Raw genomic sequence first — 24,071 nt, 5'->3', positions numbered from 1 at the left:
GAAGTGCAGAACACTGTTCTATTCCACACAGCCATTGGCTGTACACTCTAGTGACCTATTTTTAACTGTCCCTAATTGGCCACAGCAGAGAAGGTAACCTAAATTACAACATGGCAGCTCCAGTTGTTTTATAGACACTAAAAATGTACACTTATTTTGTTGATATGTAAACAGCTAATGAAAAGAATAATCTTTTATTTGAATGCATCATTCTATGTAGCATTTGTTGTGTGTTTATTGACCCTTTACTTTTTAACGGATCATTATATTATGTTTCTTTAAACATCTTAGTTAAAATTTGTTATTTAAATCTATTTTTGGATATACTCTTTTTAGCGTGACCTTTTTTCTTTATTTCTTGAGATTTTAAGTATATATTTTTTATAATCTATAGAGTAATTTTGTCTTTGTATAATATTTATGTTTCCCATAATTATTTTTGCATTGCTTACTCTGTTAACTTGTAGTGTCTGTGGTATTCACTTTTTAAATACTCTTTCATTTGTTCGCCCATATTTGTCCTTTCAAAAATGCATATTTCATTTTCTATTAAAGAGAATGTATAGATTACCTAGACACACCCATAAACCACCTAGACCAGCACACAAACTGCCCAGACCCACCCATTATCCTGCCCACTATCCATGATCCCACCCTATCTCAACATGGCCCATCCACAATATGGTACCACCCCTGCTAAACCTCCTCAGTCCCTAATATCTAGCCACAAATGTTGGGAGTTATGCCCAAGATATTCTAATAGTCCTAGTTTTAGGATAATCTGTTCAAATTTTCTAGTTAAAATATTGAATGTATTTTCCAGGCACTCTGTACTGCTGTTGCAGGCCCGAACCTGCTGAAATCTGTGATGCAGTTTTTCTCAGATGCAGAATCTATAGCGGATCCACTTGAAAATTCAGTACAGACATCTCCATCTGCTGATTCCAGGACAGCTAACTGCAGCATAAACAGTAAAGAGAATTATGTATAATTGTTTTGTTGGCCAAGGACATAGTACTCAAAATGTGTATTTCATGTGTATGAAAGAGGTGCAGTTAGACATGTTAAAGGGACAGTCTACACCAGAATTTTTATTGTTTAAAAAGAAAGATAATCCCTTTATTAACCATTCCCCAGTTTTGCATAACTAACACAGTTATATTAATATACTTTGTAACTCTGTGATTACCTTGTATCTAAGCCTCTGCAGACTGCCCTCTTATTTCAGTACTTTTGACAGACTTGCATTCTAGCCAATCAGTGTAGACTCATAGGTAACTCCATGGGCATGAGCACAATGTTATCTAATATGACACACATGAACTAACGCCCTTTAGTTGTGAAAAAATGTCAAAATGCATTCCGATAAGAGGCAACCTTCAAGGGTTAAGAAATTTGCATATGCGTTGCTGAGGTTTAGCTTTCAACTAAGAATACCAAGAGAACAAAGCAAAATTAATTATAAAAGTGAATTGGAAAGTTGTTTAAAATGACATGCCCTATCTGAATCATGAAAGTTTATTTTTGACTAGACTGTCTCTTTAACCCCTTTTTGGGCAAAAATATATTTTTTTAGCAAAAGCGAGCTGCTTAAATCAGGAACTGCATGATTGTACACAGTTGAATCAATCCCTTAAAACGTTGTTTTTTTAGCACAAGAGTATTAAAAAAAAAACATCTTAAAATATTCGCTAAGTCAAAATAATTTTTTGAGTACTCCTTTAATTCAACCTCTCAATGCTAACAGATATTACAAAATGCAGTTTGAAATTTAAATTGCACAATGTCATTTCTACATATTTCATTTAAAAGGTCATTGAAAATCTTTTGCTTTTGTGTAAAAATTGTGCTGTCTCTACAGAGACCAAAAAGCAAATACCGTAACCTGCAAGTTCTGCAATTCAAATAGCTGTTTTAGGCAATTTACAGGATTTGAATAACCTAGTTTACATGTTAAAATGTGTTATGCTTATTGCACCCCTCTCTGGCAGTGAAAATTGAAATTATGTTACTATATATTTATAGATAAAAGTAAGGTTGCAGGGTACTTTCCCTCCAGAGGGCTCCTATGTGGTCACTCCAAAGCACACATTTGTTTTGCTTCGCTTTTTCCGAGGGCCACAAAAACTATAGCACACGTTAGCTCTACTATTCCTGAAGGGCCACAAAAACTAGTGCCCTCGGGCCACTGGTTGACTATCCCCAGTATAAGTCATTTTAATTAAGCTTTATAAATATTAATGTATCAGACACATGAGAAAAGAGGAATTGGAGAGATTTTGTTTATAAAAGGAAACTTTTAATCTTTTAATCTTAAGACCGCTGCTCCTTAACTGGTCCACTACCTCTGAGGCAAAATCAGCACAATCTGGTTGATTGACACCCCCTGCTAGCGGACGATTGGCCGCAAATCTGCAATGGGCGGCATTGCACAAGCAGTTCACTGGTGTCTGGTGGACATGATACACTACAGCGTATCATATCCGCCAGACAATGATAATTTGGACCCCTAGTGTTAGATGTTCTTGAATCAGAAGTAATTTTTTTTTTTTTAAGACTTTTATTTATACCACAGGAGGGAGAAATAGGCACCAAGAAAGGAAAAACAATAACAGCATTGAAATGCAATACATACATAAGAAAGTAAGTATATCTCAGCTTATACAGGACTCTGACTTTAGCATCGTATAAAGAAAGTCCATTGAGTATGACTTAATAGTCCTGTGTCCGGGTATCATAGAAATCAAAGTTCATGCCTCCTCTCCTCTCCTTTTTCCTCATTTTCCTTTAAATATTTACAATAAACAACAACAATAAACAAAGAAAAATAAATAAAAAAAAAAGAGAAAGAAAAATTATAACAAACAAAGAAAAACTAAAGAAAATAAAGAAAGAAAGGGGGATACACCACCAAAGTCTGTGGTATCCCCTACTTACCCGGAGCTCCCTTGGACCGCCAGCCGCTTCGTAATATACTGGAGTAAGAGGTGTATGAGGCATATTGTGTTGGAATGTACCTATCTATTGCGTGGTTATGTTAGAAAAACACCACTTTCCCCTAAGGTTTTCCTTCAGGATGAAGTCGCTGCCTCTAAATGGATATAGGACACGTTCCCTGATAGTGTCAGGCAGATGTAGTAGGTAAGGTTCCCATTTCTTTATGTACTTAGCTATCCTCTGTTCAATATTCCCCCTAACATCCGCTTGTTCTATGAGCATCTGTGTGTGTATCTTGGTAATTAGTTTTCGAAAAGGTGGGGATGAGCTATCTGCCCAGTGTTGTAGGATCACTTGTTTTGCAGTCAAAATAGACACAGAAACAAAAGTATCATAGGGGCGGACATTGTGTTCTGGGAGTAAGAACAAGACTCTTTGTGCGGTAAGGGAGACTCGAGTTTTTATGACTTTAGATATCCAGTAGGTTAATTTACCCCAGAACCACTGTAGTTTAGGACAGTCCCAGAATAGGTGAACCCAGTCAGGATTCGCATAGTTACATTTAACACACACATCTTGTGCTCCCGGGACCCATTTGGCCCTGAGAGCTGGGGTAATGTAAGCTTGTTGCAGTATTTTGATATGCGTCTCTCTCAGGTTTGCTGATAGCGTGATGGATCTAACTTCAGTTAAACTGTTTAGGAGCCGTTCGCCGTCAATCTGTATGATTCTACATCTAGACCATTTTGATGTCAGTTTTTGAGTGGTAAGGGTGTCAAAATGCCTTAGTACTAGGCTATATGTGTTTGCCAGCTTATAAGAACCCTGTTTAGCCAGTGAGCATAATGCGGTCAGATTATTATTTTCTGTGTGTAGGAGACCATCAGCTTTTAATTGTGTGACATAGTGCCTACACTGTAAATAAGCAAATCTATGTGTGTTTGGGAGCGAGTACGTGTTTTGTAAGTCTGGAAAGGGATGAACCGTAAGAGTTAGGGGGTTAAATAGTTGCCCGATTCTGGTGAGACCCTTTTCCTGCCATGTCCGAAATACTTCAGTGGTGTATCCAGGTAAGAAAGAAAGGTTACCCTGAATTGGGAGGAATTTGCTAGCAGTAAATTGTATGCCCCATAACTTGCCCAGCCTAGCCCATGCTCTCAGTGGGTCTCTAAATAGTATATGATGTTGGATTTTTGGAGGTAAAGAGTTAAGCCTGGCATGTGGTAGGAAGGCTAGATGCATCGGGTATGCTATGCTAGTCTCTAGAATAGGGGTGGTAAATTGTCCATTTCCAGTCAGCCAGTCCAGTACTATTTTCGTCAGTGTCGCCCAGTTATACCAGGCAATATTTGGAAGGCGTAGTCCTCCCTTCTCATACGGCATGGCCAAAGTCGTTCTATTTATTCTTTGTTTCTTACCTTGCCAGACGAATTGGCCTAAAGCAGATTGGAGTGTTTTAATGTCTTTGTGGGTCAGCAACAAGGGGAGCATTTGTAAGGGGTAGAGTATCTTGGGTAGAGCTATCATTTTAAAAAGATGTATTCTACCAGTCAGTGACAGTGGAAGTCCACTCCATCCTTGTAATGTGTCTCTAACGTTCTGGACCATCCTGTCTATGTTTAGAGGGTATAATTTGGAGGGGTCAATGTGTACTTGTATGCCCAGGTATTTAAATGTGCCCTCTGTCACTTTGAATCCGCTGTTTAGTAGCGTGTTATGTGTAGTGTTTTTCAGCCAAGTTAACTCTGATTTATCTCTGTTAATTTTGTAACCGGAGAATGATCCGAAACTGTCAATGATTTCGATAAGTTTGGGTATACCGAGCTCTGGGTTGCCTACAAACAAGAGGAGATCATCAGCATAAAGCGAGAGGTGTTGTCTGATTCCGTTTATCTCTAATCCCTCACTGTGCTGTCGGATATAGCAAGCTAGGGGCTCTATGGCCAAGTCGAAGAGGAGGGGCGACAGGGGGCATCCCTGTCGAGTTCCCCTTTGTAGAGCAAAGGAAGTAGATAGCCCTCCATTGATGATCAGTGAGGCTTTGGGAGCTGCATATAGCTTTTGGATGAGGTTAAAGAAAGCACCCGTGACGCCAAACTGTGTCATGGAGGAGTACAGGTGGTCCCACTCAATTCTATCAAAAGCCTTTTCGGCGTCTAGCGCCAAAAGGCAAGCATCTGGTAAGTTAGAGTCTGTGTCTGAGTGGGTACCATACCAATAATGGGCGGACACCGCCAGGGTCTTTCTTAGATTTACCACTGAGGAGCGTCCGGTAATGAAACCCGTTTGATCCGGGTGCACCAACAGGGGCAAAACCTTTGCCAGTCTGTTTGCTAGTATAGTCGTCAGTAATTTATAGTCGCTGTTAAGCAACGAAATAGGTCTGTAAGAAGGGGTGAGTGTGGGGTCTCTGTCCGGTTTGGGAATGATGCAAATGTTAGCTTCAGTAAAGCGACAGCTGGGGCGGGTATTATGTAGTAGATATTCCGTGTATAGGGATGCTAATATGGGGCTAACCTCTTTCTCTAAAATCTTATAGTACTCTGCTGGCAGTCCATCAGGGCCTGACGCTTTGTGTAGTTTGAGTCGTTTAATCCCTTTGGAGACTTCCTGCTGGGATATTGGGGCATTTAAATTTTCTCTTTGTTCGTCTGTGAGGGTAGGGACTACAAGATCTCTCCAGAATTCACTTTTTTTCCCTATATCTATGTGTTGTTGGGAGTACAGAGTTTGGTAATACTTAACAAATTCAGTCAAGATCTCCTCAGACTGTGTTGTCAGTCCCGATTCCGTCCGAATAGCAGTAATAAATGACTTAGGGTTGTGGGCTTTGACCAAGTTGGCTAGTAATTTACCCGCTTTGTTGCCATGTCTATAAAAGTGTCCTTGTCTGTAGATAGTATGTCTACTGTCTTGCTGCTCTAAAAAGGTATCTCTAGTTTTTTTTAGATCGTAGTATGTTTGTCTCGTTATATAGGAAGGTTTAGAAAGGTAATTGTTGTATGCCTCTGTTAATTGCGTCAAGAGGTCGCTGTCTGTCCGTCTGGAAATTTTATTAGTATGTGCTACGAAGGCAGTAATATGACCCCTCAGGACTGCTTTAGAGGTGTGCCATAGGAGGTCTAGGTTATCTAAGTGTTGGTTATTGTCTGATAGATAATGCGTCCATGCCTGTGTAAGGCACTGACGAAAGCCTATATTATTATATAGGTGAGAGGGGAATCTCCAGGATTTACTTGGTTGTTTCTGCGGTACAGGTTGCAGTTTTATATGTATTGGGGCATGATCCGATATCGTGACCTGACCTATCGTAGGTGAGTGAATCTGGGGTGACAGTGCAGCCGAGGTCAGGAAGAAGTCAATGCGTGACAAGGTATTATGTGACTTGGAAATGCAGGTATAGTCCCTCTGGTCTGGATTTTGTGTTCTCCATACATCGGTCAGGCCTAGTGTTTCCTTGAATGTATGTATTAGTCGAGTCTCCCTTTTATATCTGGATATGTCTTTATTGGTTGTAATCCCTAGAGAGGGGTCTCTAAACCTATCCAGTGGCAGTGTTTGTGCTAAATTGAAGTCTCCTCCAATTATTAGACGTGAAGTGTTGTGAATAGCCAATTTCGCAAGCAAGGTGGTCCAGAATGTGGGGCAATACGCATTAGGGCCATAGACATTGCACAGGATATAGGTGGCCGTTTGTATATGCATTGTTGTAATTAAATATCTACCTCTGCTGTCTACCTCCGTATCTGTAAAGGTGATTGGTAGCCCTTTCCTAGCCAGGATTGCCACTCCTCTCTTCCTACCCTCTGTTGGTGTGTATAGAATTTGACCCACCCATCTAGATTTGAGTTTCTCATGTTCGTTGGCAGACAGTCTGGTTTCCTGAATCAGTGCTATATCAGATCTAAGTGTGTTGAGATGTTGAAGTATCATACTCCTCTTCGCTGGGGATGTTATCCCCCCCCACATTCCAAGAAGTAACCTTATAATTTATTGCCATAGTGGTATACTTATAATGAGGAGTATGCGAGCCACCAAGCGGGGGGCTCCATAGTATTGTCTATAGTGAGTGATTGTGTGTATATGAGGTGGGTGTGGATAAGACTCACTGCGGATGTTAGACCTTGTAGATGCCAGCGGCTGACGGGTCCGTAGGTACCCCGAGTTCAATCTAAAAGAAAGAGGAACAACAGGCATTAGCAGTGCTTTATAGAGCATACATAGTGGTAATTTATTAGAGCAATACATCCTATGTCTCTTATGTCTAATTGGTTGGGCAGTGGAGCAGGAAATATTAGAACTAGGAAACAGGGTCATTCCTTCTCGTTGGTCGGTTTTGTCCCCTCTGCATAGGGCATATGGGGTCCAGTCGCTATAAACAGTATAATAAGAAGAGGGGGCACCTAAAGGGAGAATATCTCTCTTAGATATCTGGACATTATTCTGAGGGGCCAGACATGGTTTAATGGACTTAAGGGGGCAATTAGGCACAAAGCCTTCGTCTCCTCTAACTAGCGATAAGTCAGGTAGACTTGTAAACAGATCTGACACTATGCGTGTCGAGTGCCGACCAATAGTGATTAGGCTATGCAGGGCCACATATGTGCTGTATTCTACTATAAGCATGTGGTCCATAGGGGACCATGCATCTGTGAGGATATTAAAGGCTGGGGGTATAGGAGGTGGCTGTAGTGTAGGCAAAACATAACATAAGATAAACATAATAACAGAACACAATAATATAGTGTATACAGTTATGGTAAACAGTGCAATAACAGTAAAAACCGTAATAACTTTAGAAATATAAATTTTCCAGTCTATTCCATTTTCCACCTGTGTGGTGGGAGCGGTGGGGGTCATAGCCTCTTGTAAAGCGGTTGTCAAAATATGGCTCCAGGTACATGTGCACTTCCATTGTGCTCCTTCTGTTCTGGAGATTATCCAAGAATCTCTCCTTCCATGGGAGAGCAATTGCGTTGTTAGGTTGTCTATAGTAAGACAGAGGAAGGTTGGGAAATGGTTGTGCTTGGTCAGTGAACATCTCCTTGTTCCTCTGCATCCAAGTATGCTTGTAGGTCTTTAGGTGTGCGGAAGAACTTGGGTCCGGTCGGCGTCTGCAGCCTCAATTTGGCAGGGTACAGCAGGGAGGCCTGTCTCCCCTCCTTATAGAGGCGAGAGCAAAGAGGAGCAAAGTCCTTACGTAGCTTGGTTACTTCTGTAGAAAAGTCCTGAAAGATCAAGAGTTTTTTGCCTTCAAACATCAAGTCTCCCTTGTGGGCCCGGTAGGCTCGTAGGAGCGCAAGTTTCTCCTGATAATTGAGGCACTTAAAGATTGTTTGACGGGGTCTGGAGTTAGAGGTTTCTAGGCCATTATCTGGGCCTATTCGGTGCGCTCTTTCTATATCAAAAGGAAGGTGTTCTGGGTTTATCCTGAGCATTTTAGGGAGAGTCATTGCTGTAAATTCTAGGAGATCCTTGCCTTTTACAGATTCAGGGAGTCCCACTATTCTGAGGTTGTTTCTCCGGCTGCGATTCTCTAAGTCCTCCACTTTTTCTTGCAAGGCTTGGTTTTGGCGTAAGAGTTGTCGTACAGATGTGGTGGTAGATTCTTGTCTGTCTTCCACATCAGAAATACGCTGCTCTGTCTGTGTTAGTCTCGTAGAAAATTGGCGAACCTCGCTGGTAAGGGTGTCCACACCCGCCTGGAGCGACTCCATTTTTGGCAAGAAAAAGGATTTAAGCTCTTGCAGCAAGCCCGTGGGATCTATGATAGAAGTATCTGAGGCTCTGGGTGGAGTCGAGGGGGCTGCATGTATTTCAGCCGTGGCCTTTCTTTTATCTAGCTGTTTGTTTCTGGAGGACATTTTCCCAACCACTGAATTGGGGATGGAAGGAAAATACTGATCCAACTTCATGCAAAGGCTCTGTAATGAATACTGTGTAATAGCAAGGAAAGTCAGATGTAATGCTGCACAGTGACCGCTAGATGGTGCTGTAGGTCTATGTTCACACAGTAATCAGCTATTTTGCAGCTAAGTAATGGGTCCTATCAAAGTTCCAGGTCTTTCTTTATTATGCACGTTGTGGAAGCCACAGAGGTTTTCAAATGTAACAGGTCCCTCAGGTATTAAAATACAGTAATTAGGCTGTGGTATTGGCAGTTCAGCATATGAAAGGAAATCTCCCTGCAGATGTGTAAGTTTAGCAGGTCAAAAACCGTGAACCGGGGCCTAAAATTAAACAATAACTGTCCCAGAGGAAGTCCCAGTGTCTGACTGGGGTATATCAAAGGCAGTGGTGTCCCAGATGTTAATGGGCAAAGTAGGCGTAGCTTTTTCACCCCAGGTTCTCCCAAGAATCACCTTCAACAGTCTTACCAGCCTAATGCTGTGTCCGGCTCGGTCTGTGGATCTCGAGGGCACAAGCTATCCCTCTGCTGGCTTCAGCTACAGGAGCGGTTTTCCTTGTGGCTCCTTCAGAGCCCGGTAGCAGCGGCGGTGCGAGGGGGCTTTTTCAAGATGGCGCCCGCAGATAGAAAGGCTCTGCGCAGCGTTGTGTTTTATTCCGGTCCTTCCCTGGGCAAGGGCGATCTCCGGCCCTTCACGGTACTCGGTCGGCTGGGGGGGTTAGATGCCCAGCAAGACTTGATCGTGGGAAAAAACGGCTGGCAGCGAGTAATACAGGTTTTATATCGTTTGGGTTGTGGAGCTCCTCTCTCCTGCTGCCATCCGTTAGTGCCGCCCACCGGAAGTCATTTTTATTTTATTTTATAGTAATTGTATTGCCCAGTAGTGTGACCTGGAGCACAGACCTCGCATACTGTGTCACGGTTAACAGAATGGAATTATAGCTCTGCATCTGCAGCAATCAGTGCAACGTGCTATATCATGCACGCGCCGCTCGCGCACCAGAAGTAATTTTTTAATGATAAAATTTACATTGGTTTGTTAATTTAATAACCTCCTGAATAATGTCTTATTTCCTTTTAACATGTTTAGCAGAAGGACAGCCAATAGAAGATGAAAACCAGGCCAGAGTATATGATGAGATCATGCAGCCAGTGGTGCATTCTGGGTATCTGAACAGGACAGCTGTGCAGAGCAAACTGTTTACCACTAAGAAGGCAAAGGATGGTAAGAAATTAAGCAAGGAAGAAGAATTAAATAATGTGAAATACTGTGAGAACTATTTTGTTAAATGTGTAAGCAGTCTGATAATGGTGCAATGCTTTATATTTGGAGTTTTTAAAATAAGTTTGATTTTTCAGATGCTTTTAACCCTAGATTACAATAACAAACAAAACTGACTGTACTACAAAACCTGAGGATTTCAAGTGAATCAAGTCAGTAGTTTTTGAGCTAAATATAAAGTCCGCATTTTCAAAAATGTAATATGGTGGTGACAGTGGAATAATTTAGACCTGGCTACAGCCAAAATAAGTTGACAGATTTGGTTCAAATTTGCCACGGAATTATTGCAAGGTGCAGCTAGTGAAGCTACAGAAAAAAATCTGCAATAACTCTTACATTGTAAGTGACTACCGGGGCATACACCAGTAGGCCAAATGCATGCAAATTTAAAGTGCATTCTCTTGCTTGAAATTAGTTCGCTATTGATTGTATCTATAATATGTAAACAACAGTACTTTTTATCAGCTATCTGTCAATACCCTTTTATTTTTATTCTTTTACTCTGATAGAAGTAAGAAATATGATGTATTTCTAGGTTGTGATCAAACTGAAAAAGTGTTGCCAGGAATATAAATATAAGCTCAAAGCACTTTTCATCACTATATCAAAGCAATGCTATACTTCTCAATGCTGTGTTCTTATGTTTGCTTCAAGGAACAGGAAACCCATTTTTTTTCTTTCATGATTCAGCATACAGTTTTAAATAACTTTCCAATTTACTTTGTTTATAAAATTTGCTTTATTATTTAGGTATCCTTTGTTGAAAGGCATATCTAGGTAGGCTCAGCACCTAGGTTGAAAGGCCTACCTAGGTAGAAGTAAACTGGAAAGTGGTTTAAAATTGCATGCTCTATATGAATTGTAGATGTTTAATTTTGACATTACTGTCCCTTTAAGGCAATCTTTTAATAACAGATCAAAAGTATGCAATTGCAATTTTTATTTTGTTTTAGAATTCAACAAACAATGGTGTATTTTGGAAAAATCCTTAAACTTTTATGAGAGTGACAAACGTGCTGAACTACTGGGAAAGATTGGGCCATCTGAAGTTGTTTGTATGGGCATTAACAAGATGGAAGTGTTAAACAGTCCAGCTACTGATGAAAGGTATTTTTTCATTCTTACTTTTTTATATCTAGAACATGACCAAGAGGAACAAACCCACAACATTAAGGATGTAAACACACACGATTTTAAAATGTCTGTTAAAATCCAGTTTTGTTCATTTTTATTAAAGGAACATTAAATAAGGTAGCATTCAACAAGTGCATAAAAAAAGACAATTCAATGTTAATTACTCTGAATTTCAAATGAGCAATCAATTTTTTTTGTGACAAATTTCAAAATGTACTTATATTTCCTACCCCCTGTATCATGTGACAGTCATCAGCCAATCATAAAATGTATATACGTATACATACATACAAAGTGTGAATATTAAATAACTGCACAATGTGAAATTTATTTATATATTTATTTATTTTGTTGTATTCTTCTGAATCATGGAAGTGTTATTTTGACTTTAGTGTTCCTTTAAGCTACCATAGACTTACTTATATATTGCATAATAATGGCTATCAAATATCAAATGTAGTTATCCACAGACTAGATTAAATTGGCATATTTTAAATATGGAAGCCTTAAATATGGTTAGATTGAAGGGGCTTAGAATAAATATGTAACAATTAACATTCTAATGTACTAATCAGGAGCAAACCTGTTTTGTTTCCTGGTGCCTCTTCCTCACAGACCCATTTGCTTTATATTTAAGGTTTCGCTACACATTTGAACTTTTTCTGTCTTCAGAGAAAGTTCATCAGTTTGGAACTGATGCTGCTGAAACACTTCAGACATGGACCAGTGCAATTGGGAAGGTAGGTCTTTTCATCTATAGAGAAACATAGAACTAGCTTACATTGTTTGCAATGACTGGCAATATCCTTTCTCTACAAAGTGGTTTACCCCGTTAAGTTGCCACTGCTTGTTGGGACATGAGTTCCAGCGTGTTGGAAGAATGCGGTACAAGGCAATGCTTAATCCTGACCAGTGGATAGAGGGCTTCTTTTTGCTGAAAAAATGTCATCTCTTCATTTGTCCTGAAAATCAAGGTGCAGCTGAGGACAGTGTCAATCTACGTCAACTCCAAGAACTGAGTGAGTCTAATAATTTCATAATGAGAATTCCCTACAGAGTTTAAACCTATACATTGTGCAGCTCCAAATCTGATATTCCTTATAAATCGTATTCTGTTTTAAAGATATTTATGCTATAATTGACCTGTATCTTCCTGGTTTACTTTTCAATTAAATAAAAAATAAATCGAGAGGGACTTTGATTGTTTAGATCAGTGTAGGCGTTCATTTAAGAGCATTTCAGAGGTACATTATATAGCATTTTAATTCATTTTAAAATATTTATTTTGCATGCTATTTTATCTATAGCTTCAAGTGACATTGTACTGAAAACATGTTCTGCCCCTTCATGAATTTCCAACAATCCATTTTATCTGCTGGAATGCATTAAATTATTTACTAGTCATGTATAGAAGCAAATGCCGAATATGGCCTTGGATAGTGGCATTTGTTTTTTTCAGAGCGGGATTAAAGTACAACACAAAATAAAATCTTTGTGTGTTGCACTATTAAACCAATAATAATGGCTCCGAAAAGAGCTGAATGCTGCTACCCATGGTCAAATTCTGCAATGCACATTATATTATTTGCAAATATCTTATTTACCTTGACTTTGTCATTTGAAGTAGCTGCTTTTTCCTGTTGAAACTCTCTAAAAGTATGTGGACACCTGGCTATGATACCTATATTACTTCGTTTGACATTCCATTCCAAGACCATGGACATAAATATGAAGTTGAACCCCCCCCCCCCCCCCCCCCTTTAAGGCTATAACAGCCACTATTCTTCTAGGAAGGTTTTTTCACAATATTTTGGAGTGTATCTGTGGAGAGATTTTGTGAAGTCCGACATTGGTCAACAAAGTTTGTTTAACACAATCAGTGTTCCAATTCATCGCAAAGGTTTTCAGTGAGTTGAGGTCAGGGCTCTGTGCAGGTTATTCAAGCTTCTCCACACTAAACTCATTAATCAAGATCATCATGGACCTCACTTTGTGCACAGGGGAACAGTCATGCTGGAACAGGAAAAGGCCTTACTCGAAAGGTTGCCACAAAGTTGGAAGCAATCAGTTGTCTAAAATGTCTGTATCCTGTAGCATTAAGATGACCCTTTGCTAGAACTTAGGGGCCTAGCTATATCCTGAAAAACAGACCCACACCATTATCCCTTCTCCACCAAACTTTATGGTAGGTACTATGCATTCTAGTAGGTAGTTTTCTCTTGGCATCTTCCACACTCAGATTCTTCTATTTGACTATCTGATAGGTTAACTTTATTCATTACGCCAGAGAGCATGTTTCCACTGCTCCAGATTCTAGTGGCAATGTGCTTCCCACCACTATAGCCAGGGCTTGGCATTATGCATGTTGATCCAAGGCTTGTGTGCAATTGCTTGGCCATGGGAACCCATTTTATGAAGCTCCCGAAACAGTTTTTGTGCTGATATTACTTTTAGAGGCAGTATGAAACTCAGTAGTGAGTGATGCAACAGGTGATAGGCTCTGTGAGTTTGCTTGGTCTATTACTTTGTGACTGTGTTGTTGTTGCTCCTAGACGCTTCCACTTCACAATAATAGCATTTATAGTTGACCAGGGCAAATCTAGTAGGGCAGAAATTGCCACTGACTTGTGGCAAAGGTTGTATCCTATGACAGAGCCACATTTAAAGTCATTCTGCTATTTAGTACGACCCATTGTACTGCCAATGCTTGTCTTTGGGATTTCATGGCTATTTGGTGGATTTGATGCACTTATTGGCAATGGATGTGGCTTAAACACCTGAATTCAATAATAAGTAATGGTGTCCACATACTTTTGGCCATATAGAATATATCTATCTGTCTGTCTATCTATATAATCTAAAATTCATGTTTATTTAACCCCAACTATCCCTTTTCCCTTATCCTATCCTGAAATCTAACTAAAGCAACCCAATGTTTCAGTGTAGTAACATACTTCATGTCTGCAGAGTTATTACAGTATAACACCATTCTACCCTTGTTTGTTTGAAAAACATTTTTTTTTCAACTTTGCCTAACAATTTTCTCATTACCCTGTACAGCTTTCATCATGTTGCCATTTATCACTAGTGTCACCCCACCCAATACAGAATTAAAAAATTGGGCACCTAATACTAACATTATTATTGAAATATCATCAGTTTTTCTGAGATTTATCATATATCAAGTCTTAGAAAGTATGGGTTTTAAATGTCATTTTCATGTTTTTAATAGCTCTTTCATAATAAAAGTGATGATACCATATTAGCCAGTAAAATTATACGGAAGCCAATATGCTATAAATGATCCAACAAGTGGCTTAGGAGCAAAAAATGCAGATTTTGCTGTTTCTGTATGGCTCCTTCTGGGTTATAATTTCACAAGAAATGCAAAATACAAACATAATAAAACAACAAGCATACATGGTACCAATTTGGGAGATAACAATTTAACAGAAATCATAAACCAAGAAGCTTACACTCTATTTACCGATAGATGCACATCATACTTACTAATACATTTTTTGCTTTTTAATAGCTGTATCACCAATGACAGAAAATGCAGAAAAGAAGGATATTCTAATATTGGTTGAGAAAGGGCGGTGAGTTATATATATATTTTTTTATTATTTCACTTTATAAATGACTGTTCTTTAAAAATAGGAAACTTATGCCACCTGCTGGCCAGTTGTCATAATACTTCAACTCAGTTTATCTTTTTATTATCTGCAGTAAACATTTACACGTGTGCACACAGACACATACATCTACATACACTTACACACACACAAATACACACACACGTGCACATGCATACATTCACGTTCACATAGACACACATATAAACATAAATACACTCATGTAATGAATAGAAGCTTATATGGCAAAATTGTCCAGGACCATATTTCCTTGCAATTTAGAAGATGTTACAATTAATTTAAAAGTGAATGTAACATCTTGTAATTACAAGATTTACCTGCAGTCTCGCAATAACAGGTGAGTTTGAAATCTGTTGTGACGGCTTAACACATTGTTTGCTGCAATTGTTTTTAATAGCTCCACACATCAATTGCCTTACCTGAAAGAGCCAAGACTTGCCACTGTTAGTAAAAAAAAGAGTTCAGTTTTGCAGTATATTATCTGATTACCTCTACTGAGGTCAGTTAAAGACAGATATGTGGCAGGGTAATCCAATTTTCAGGGTTAAATTAAAGGAAAAGGGGGACAAATAAATAATCAAAGTGTATTGCATTTGATTTTACCACAAATAGTTAAAAATTTTGGGCTAGATTACAAGTGGATCACTAATTTATTGCGGTAGCAATTAGCGCTTCTAAAATTAACCAGAGATCAGATACCTGGTTAATTTTGATAAATGTCCACCAAATGCCCCCAAAATCAAGTGTAATATACTTTATTAAAAAATAAAGATAGTAGCATCTTTATATTTTTAATAAAATAACTGCAATAAGCAGTTATGAGGGTTTAAAGTTGGCAGGTTTGGGGTGTTAGAAAAAAACGGTACTGAAAACTGCCTTTACATAGCGGTCTATGGGGAACTGTGTGTTCTCTAATAAACATGTAAGTATATGCTTATATACATATATATTTATCTGTTAATAGGTGTATATGCACATATAAACACATAAATATATATGATTATAGTTATATACATATATATTTACAATTTGCTGCTATTGCTACGTGACTTATCACCTTTGCAGTAAAATACACAGTACATGCACAGTAAAAGACATTATTAAATATTAAAATTGAATAAAAATTATTTTTCTTGTTTTCAGGTTATTGAGTATCAAGGTCTCCAAAGCATATATACACGTGTATATATGTGTATACATCTGTATATATGTATGTATATACATAAATACAAATATTTACACATATATGCACATGTATATGTATGTATATACATTATAGCCCTTTCCATTCAAATACTTTGTCATATACCATATCTTTTTTATATTTATAATTATTTGTTATTAGATAGTGTATGTATGAGTGTAAAACTTTATTTTAATGTATTTACATTGTGTTTAATGCAATTTGTTTTTTAGCCTTAATCCTTTCTGCAAGATCTTCAGTCGTGCTAACCCGATGAGTGCAAATTTAGTTTGCGCTCATGTGGTCGCATTTACTTTCAACTTGAATTACATGCAGGTTAATGCAGGTGCGATATTTTAATATCATGTGCACTATCGTTAGTGCACCATTTGTAATTTAGCCCAAGATCTTGTATGTGTCATAAGCTATAAATGTATCAGAAATCACACTTTTTAACCCCTTCGGGATTGGGGCAAGTGCACAAGATTGGAAAAAAGTTCAGATGTAAACAGAAATGGAAAACGGGATGTCCTGTGATCATTTCTGCGATCAAGTGACTCCAACGCTGCTGATTGGATCCTGAGGGACTGCCTATAATATTGGGTATGTCCCCCAGTCACATCTCCCATTTTCTTGAATGCAGAAGGGAACAGGACACTGCAAATCTTAGAACGTTCTATGCCGCTCTAAGGACGTTAAAGCCCAGCAAAGTTATTACGGCATGGAATGTCCCTAGGACATCAAGGGATTAAACCATAGGTAATATATAAACATCAGAATGTTTACTGGATTGCAGCTAAGTTTTTGGCCATGTAAAAAATACTTTATTTTAAAATTACTTTAAAGGATATAAAATTGTTACACAAGTATCATGAATATGAAAATCCTGTATTGCTACACATTAGGTAATCATTATCAGTGCCGAATCAATTAGCTAGCTAATGTGTTTACCGTGGCTTGACTGTTGCTTTTATGAAGGTCTTTGAAAATTCCTGAAAACCCTGTTTGATAAGCATTATCGCAATATATAAAAATCATTTCTGCAATATATAAAACAAAATACTTGTGTTTATTCCATACATTTACACCTGAGCAAAGTGCATGCTCTGAAATGTGTTGTCTATAGTGAAGTCTGGCCAAATTCATTGTGGCTGTATTTCAGCTTATCCATGGAATAAATGCATTTTATTGCTGACTTTATGTATTGCAATATTGTTTTTTATATTTGCAGTATATTTGTGAAAGTGCATAAAAGACTTTTTAAAGTAAAACCATATTTGTCGTCCAATATTTTATGTTGTTTAAAATGCATATAAATTAATCTATGCATTGATTAATACATCCAATAGCTATTGCTTTGGGATGTGTTTAATCGATTTGAGGATTTTACAATAAACAGTTTATCTTAAAGGGACAGTCAAGTAAAAAAAACTTTTATTATTTAAATAGGGCATGTAATTTTAAACAACTTTCCAATTTACCTTTATTACCAATTTTGCTTAGTTCTCTTGGTATTCTTAGTTGAAAGCTAAACCTAGGAAGTTCATATGCTAATTTCTTAGACCTTGAAGGCTGCCTCTAATCTGAAAGCATTTTGACAGTTTTCACCGCTAGGGGGCGTTAGTTCATGTGTTTCCTATAGCTAACATTGAGCTCATGTATGTGAAGCTCCTAGGAGTGAGCACTGATTGACTAAAATGCAAGTCTGTCAAAAAAAAAACTGAAATAAGGGGGCAGTTTGCAGAGGCTTAGATACAAGGTAATTATAGAGGTAAAACGTGTATTATAACTGTGTTGGTTATGCAAAACTGGGGAACGGTTGACTGTCCCTTTAAGTGCTGTCTTATGCTGTTTTCATTTTGTATTTAGTTACAGATAATGTGTAAATAAATATCTCTTGTGTGTGTATGTATGTATGTATGTATGTATGTATGTATACACACATATACACTCTATTATTCTAATAGCTTTGATACTAGTGGACAATAGGAACTCTTGTTTTTTGATTTGTAAAACTGGGAAATTCATTTTCTTATAGTTTTGTATGCTCAAAGCAACATAAAGCTTGCATTTTCTTTCATGATTCAGATAGAGCATATCATTTTAAACAACTTTTCCAATTTATTTCTACCTTCAAGTTTTCTTGGTGTCCTTTGTTGAAAAGCAGGAAGGTAAGCTCAGGAGCGTGCCCGTGTCTAGCACTATATGGAAGCAGTTTTGCAAGAATCTTATACATTAGCCAAAACACTAGGTAGGAGCATATTTTCCTGACATACTACCTATCTAGATATCTCTTCAGGAAATAATTACATTGGAACTAAGCAAATTTGCTAAGAAGCAAATTGGAAACCTTTGTAAAAGTGTATATGCTGTGTCTGAATCATGAAAGAAACATGTTGAGGTTTGTGTCCCTTTAACTATTTCTTTTTCTAATAAGATCACATATTTTGTGCCATTCATCTCATTTAAAGTGAATGTAAATTTTGATGCTAAAGTGCCCGGTTTTTAAAAATTTGATTAAAAACAGGGGCACTTTAATTCATAAAAATTTACACTTCACTCGTGTTTTGAAAAAAAACTTAACCTTTTAAACTTGACAGCCGCTCCAGCTTCCCCCGGTCGTCACAAGCCATTTCTGATGTCAGAAATGATGGATCGGTCATCCTCCATTCACGGCTTCCCCACTGGGGAAATCAGTGTCTGATTCAATGCCGTGATTGGAGGAAGCTGGATTCCTCATTTTAGACCCAGGAAGAGGCTTTGCGACGAGCGGAGGAAGCTGGAGCGGCTGTCAAGATTAAAAGGTAAGTATTTTTTCACAACACGAGTGAAATATAAATTTTAATGAGTTAAAGCGCCCCTGTTTTTAATCGAATTTTTTAAAAACTAGGTACTTCAAAATCAAAATTTACATTCACTTTAAACTGTTAGCCACATGTGGTTTTGAATTACTTATAAAATATTAAAATCCCAAAGCTATATATGACATTTCCCATGGCAAACTCATAGATTGGAACTAACATGTATATAACGTTTTGTAGTCCTGCCATAGCATTGAAGTTTCCACTTTTCCTTCTCTACAGGACTTTGTACCTGCAGGGAGTCACCCGAGCTGACTATTTAGTTTGGAGCACAGATATCCAAGCAGCAGCTTGCAGCAGTGGCAACCTCTTACGGGACCAACAGCTAAGCAGAAATGACATCCCCATTATCGTAGACAGCTGCATTGCTTTCCTAACTCAATATGGTAAGATTAAGTCCTCTCCTACTGGAATGTTTAGTTTGGAAGCAGAATATTCAAATGATCATTTTGTCACTATACTTCCTTTTGCCTGTCATTAAAAGGAAGTGATGCAATTGGTTTAAATACTGAGGACATATTTTAGTGGTGTACACGCTTCTAAGATTCGAAATGTGATTTGAGCTGTACATATAAAGCTGTGGAAGTTCGACTTATCAACCAGTAAGTTTCTATTTTACAAATCAGTATTGCATAATAATTCCTTTTTTTTTTTTTTGTCAATTTCAAAATTAAACTGAACTACAGAGCCCCAGAGTGGCCACCTTGTAATTGTTTTGTTTAATTTTGTGCACGATTTAAATAAATTGTGTTCAAGATTTTATTAAATGTGTCCCTAATATATTCAAATTTGGGTACAGAGGTCAGAGGATGGTGAGGCACTGGCTATGATACGCCTGAGAAACACATGAACCTGACAGAGGCAGCTTAAATTTACGATTAAATTGGTAGGTTCTAGGTCCAATTTACTGCTATTATTAATTTGTTGAAGGATATGCAGCAATGCACTACTGGGTGTTAACTGAACACATTAAATGAGCAATAACAAGAACCATTTATGTGCAGCCACCAATCAGCAGCTAGCTGCAAGTAATACATTGATACTCCTGAGCCTACATAGCTATGCTTTTACCAAAAGAAAAAAACACATTAGATAACAGAAGTAAAATGTATAGTTGTTTAATATTGTATGTTGTAGCTGAAACATGACAGAAACAAATTGTGTTTAACACTCTAAAAGTTTTAAAACAAATTAACATCCTTTTTACGGCAGCTATTATCCAGTAGTCAAACTCCATCCACAATTTGCCTTATTTGGAGAAGCCAATCTGGGCTTTATTCCTCAGACAAGGCCACTCACTGTTGTGTTAGTATAAAGAGTTTTGCAGCTGTTATCCACTAAAGCCAATTAGGGACCGATATGCAGCAGGCTTAGCCTTGGGAAGTCAGCAAGGTACATTCCATGTTCTGATAATTAGAAATTTTTCTCAACTTTTAGTTCTAAATTACATGAGAAAGGGGGCAAAATAAATATATTTCAAAGTTGTTTCATTATTCATAACTAGGAAAGAATGCTTTTCTGGAGCTCTATCTGTAGAATGTCAGAAAACAATCTGTTTGACCTGTCATTGGAGTTCTGAACCTACAAATTATGGAAATGTTCTACTTGCAGTACAGTACTGTACACATTCCCAAATGTGTAGGTTTGTAGGTACTAGTTAACATAGCTGCTCTGATATATATTGCCAAACAGTTTAAGGTGCAATTGAAAAATCAATAGAGCTCTTCATTCAAATTGTAATAGACCTGCATTATGTATTGGCACAAATTCCGACATATTTTGCCAGTTTGTCACACAGCCTCAGCCATACAGTTTAAGCTTTAACCTGTGTGGATGATGCTGTGTGGCAAGCTGGCAATAAATGCAGGACTATTACAATTTCGAAAAACAGCTCTATTGACACACCACAAGTAGTTGATCTATTTGTTGTCTAACATTTACTGTTATACTTTATACAGTGGGGCAAAAAAGTATTTAGTCAGCCACCAATTGTGCAAGTTCTCCCACTTAAGAAGATGAGAGAGGCCTGTCATTTTCATCATAGGTATACCTCAACTATGAGAGACAAAATGTGGAAACAAATCCAGACAATCACATTGTTTGATTTGGTAAGAATTTATTTGCAAATTATGGTGGAAAATAAGTATTTGGTCAATATCAAAAGTTCATCTCAATACTTTGTTATATATACTTTGTTGTCAATGACAGAGGTCAAACGTTTTCTGTAAGTCTTCACAAGGTTGTCACACATGGTTGCTGGTATGCTGGCCCATTCCTGCATGCAGATCTCCTCTAGAGCAATGATGTTTTGGGGCTGTCGCTGGGCAACATGGACTTTCAACTCTCTCCAAAGGTTTTCTATGGGGTTGAGATCTGGAGACTGGCTAGGCCACTCCAGGACCTTGAAATGCTTCTTACGAAAGCCACTCCTTCGTTGCCTGGGCAGTGTGTTTGGGATCATTGTCATGCTGAAAGACCCAGCCACATTTCCTCTTCAATGCCCTTGCTGATGGAAGGAGGTTTGCACTCAAAATCTCACGATACATGGCCCCATTCATTCTTTCATGTACACGGATTAGTCATCCTGTTCCCTTTGCAGAGAAACAGACCCAAAGTATGATGTTGCCACCACCATGCTTCACAGTAGATATGGTGTTCTTTGGTTGCAACTCATATGACATTCTCCCAATCCGCTTCTGGATCATCCAAAAGCTCTCTAGCATACTTCAGATGAGCCCGGACATGTACTGGCTGAAGCAGGGGGACACGTCTGGCACTGCAGGATCTGAGTCCCTGGCGGCGTAGTGTGTTACTGATGGTAGCCTTTGTTATGTTGGTCCCAGCTCTCTGCAGGTCATTCACTAGGTCCACCCGTGTGGTTCTGGGATGTTTGCTCACCGTTCTTGTGATCATTTTGACCCCACGGGGTGAGATCTTGCGTGGAGCCCCAGATCGAGGGAGATTATCAGTGGTCTTGTATGTCTTCCATTTTCTAATTATTGCTCCCACAGTTGATTTCTTCACACCAAGCTGCTTGCCTATTGCAGATTCAGTCTTCCCAGCCTGGTGCAGATCTACAATTTTGTTTCTGGTGTCCTTCGACAGCTCTTTGGTCTTCACCATAGTGGAGTTTGGAGTGTGACTGTTTGAGGTTGTGGACGGTGTCTTTTATACTGATAACAAGTTCAAACAGGTGCCATTAATACAGGTAATGAGTGGAGGACAGAGGAGCCTCTTAAAGAAGAAGATACAGGTCTGTGAGAGCCAGAAATCTTGCTTGTTTGTAGGTGACCAAATACTTATTTTCCACCATAATATGCAAATAAATTCTATCCAAATCAGACAATGTGATTGTCTGGATATGTTTCCACATTTTGTCTCTCATAGTTGAGGTATACCTATGATGAAAATTACAGGCCTCTCTCATCTTCTTAAGTGGGAGAACTTGCACAATTGGTGGCTGACTAAATACTTTTTTGCCCCACTGTAGCTTGCTAGTAGCGATGTTATGAAAACCCAAGCCATACTGTGAGAGTACATTGTAGAATAATATTTACAATCTCATTACTTCCTCACATTGCTGTTTACTAGACCTGCACCCAAGCATTAGAATTCATGTCTCCATCTGTATGACTAGTCTAAAGTATTCAATAAAGATTCACTTGTTCAGGAATGCATACAACTTGCATTAACCGGATCTATCACCTTCTTTAACTGATATACTTCCTTTAGCATCTAAACTTATGAGCCCAGTGTCCAGTACACCACCTCTTTTGGTAAAGTGTTATAGATCAGATGGTAACTTGCAATCAGAGCCTTCATCCCCTTTATCATTAGTGGAATTGTCTTTTGCTTTTTTACTCTGTAATTATACTCTAAGCACTGTGGAATATCTTGGGACTTTTATGTTTTAAATAAAAAAAAAACAATAAAAGAATATATATATTATGTGAATGTACAATATCTTTGCACATTTATGTGCCTGGTTCGCAGCAATACTGTATAAAATATTTGGTTGTTTACTGACCTTTGACAGAGCTTTTTCGCTTCCTGTTATCTTGCTGTTCCCTCTGGCACTGGCAAACACCACAGATCCCACAAGTTTACTTCTGGATCCTAACTTTGAGGAACATTCTACGTATATATCTATACACAAAAATCATGCATGGCTTCTAAAGTGTGTGCATGGCTCCTAAATATTAATTATGGTGGTTACGTACTACATTTAATAACATTTGTTTACCCTTCTCTAGAATTTAATTTACTCTGCTTAAGAAACTGAGGGACTGATTGCATTAAACACAGTAACACTTTTCAGTAACCATGAAAGTTCTAAAAGGCATGTAATATTTCCTTACACTGCATTGGGATACAATGAGCATGGTTTCGGCATGAGATGACTACCTGTGTATGTATTTGCACCAGTGATAAACAGGGCATAGGCTTTTTAGTTTAAATACAGTTAGTGATAAGGAACATGGGTCATAGCCCAATATTAGAAGGGTATCAGGTTTATTTTTACAGTTGAAATAGCAGGGTTTGCTTATTGAACCATTACCTATAAAAAATGCAGTTCCTTAGCTTTGACCTTTGTGTATAGAGAGTAAGATTAAATAAGATCTGATTTATATATTAACAATGCATGGTGGTTTCAGTGAGCAAAAACAGCTTTTTCAAATACACAAATAATCCTAAATGAGCTATTTTCAGTACACTTAATACTCTGGAGCTGATATAACAAGTAATTGGGAACAAGACAAAAAGCCTTCTTAGTGAGAAGGCTTCTACATATTCTCAGGACCAGGGGCCTTCCTTGTCAGAGTCTGTGAGCCTCTTTGTGAAACTAAAAAATATGCCCTCCATTGAATTGTTTCCAAAATATTCTTCATTTAGGTCTGTCTTTAATTTAAAGGAACACCAGTGTCTACCAAAAAAAAATTGGTTTTCCTGTGCCTTGCCCAGGTGCTCTATTTAAAGGGCCAGTGTTCAATAACCTTCTGCCTGATTGCTTTTCCTTTATGCCAATCTAGTTTTCTCTATGTTTCTATCCTGCCATTGCAGAGCTCGGTCTTTTCAATTGTGTGTCACTGCCACCAATTATCATGACATC

General features: G+C 38.2%; 1 protein-coding gene across 3 annotated transcripts in view; it reads left to right on the top strand.

Moving 5' to 3' along the window:
- The window catches only part of ARAP3 (ArfGAP with RhoGAP domain, ankyrin repeat and PH domain 3), a 288,603-nt gene that overhangs the window by 205,291 nt on the left and 59,241 nt on the right, over positions 1 to 24,071 (top strand). For all 3 annotated transcript variants that reach the window (XM_053718619.1, XM_053718617.1, XM_053718618.1), the window contains 7 exons: positions 824 to 971; positions 9,936 to 10,070; positions 11,081 to 11,234; positions 11,899 to 12,001; positions 12,082 to 12,280; positions 14,797 to 14,860; positions 19,184 to 19,347. In XM_053718619.1, the coding sequence (XP_053574594.1) occupies positions 824 to 971; positions 9,936 to 10,070; positions 11,081 to 11,234; positions 11,899 to 12,001; positions 12,082 to 12,280; positions 14,797 to 14,860; positions 19,184 to 19,347 (967 nt within the window). The remainder of the gene's footprint in view (positions 1 to 823; positions 972 to 9,935; positions 10,071 to 11,080; positions 11,235 to 11,898; positions 12,002 to 12,081; positions 12,281 to 14,796; positions 14,861 to 19,183; positions 19,348 to 24,071) is intronic.

Source organism: Bombina bombina, chromosome 6 (assembly GCF_027579735.1).
Source record: "Bombina bombina isolate aBomBom1 chromosome 6, aBomBom1.pri, whole genome shotgun sequence".
In the NCBI taxonomy this organism is placed as follows: domain Eukaryota; kingdom Metazoa; phylum Chordata; class Amphibia; order Anura; family Bombinatoridae; genus Bombina; species Bombina bombina.
Note: the sequence above shows the minus strand (reverse complement) of the source record. Positions and strands in the feature narration are given on the sequence as shown.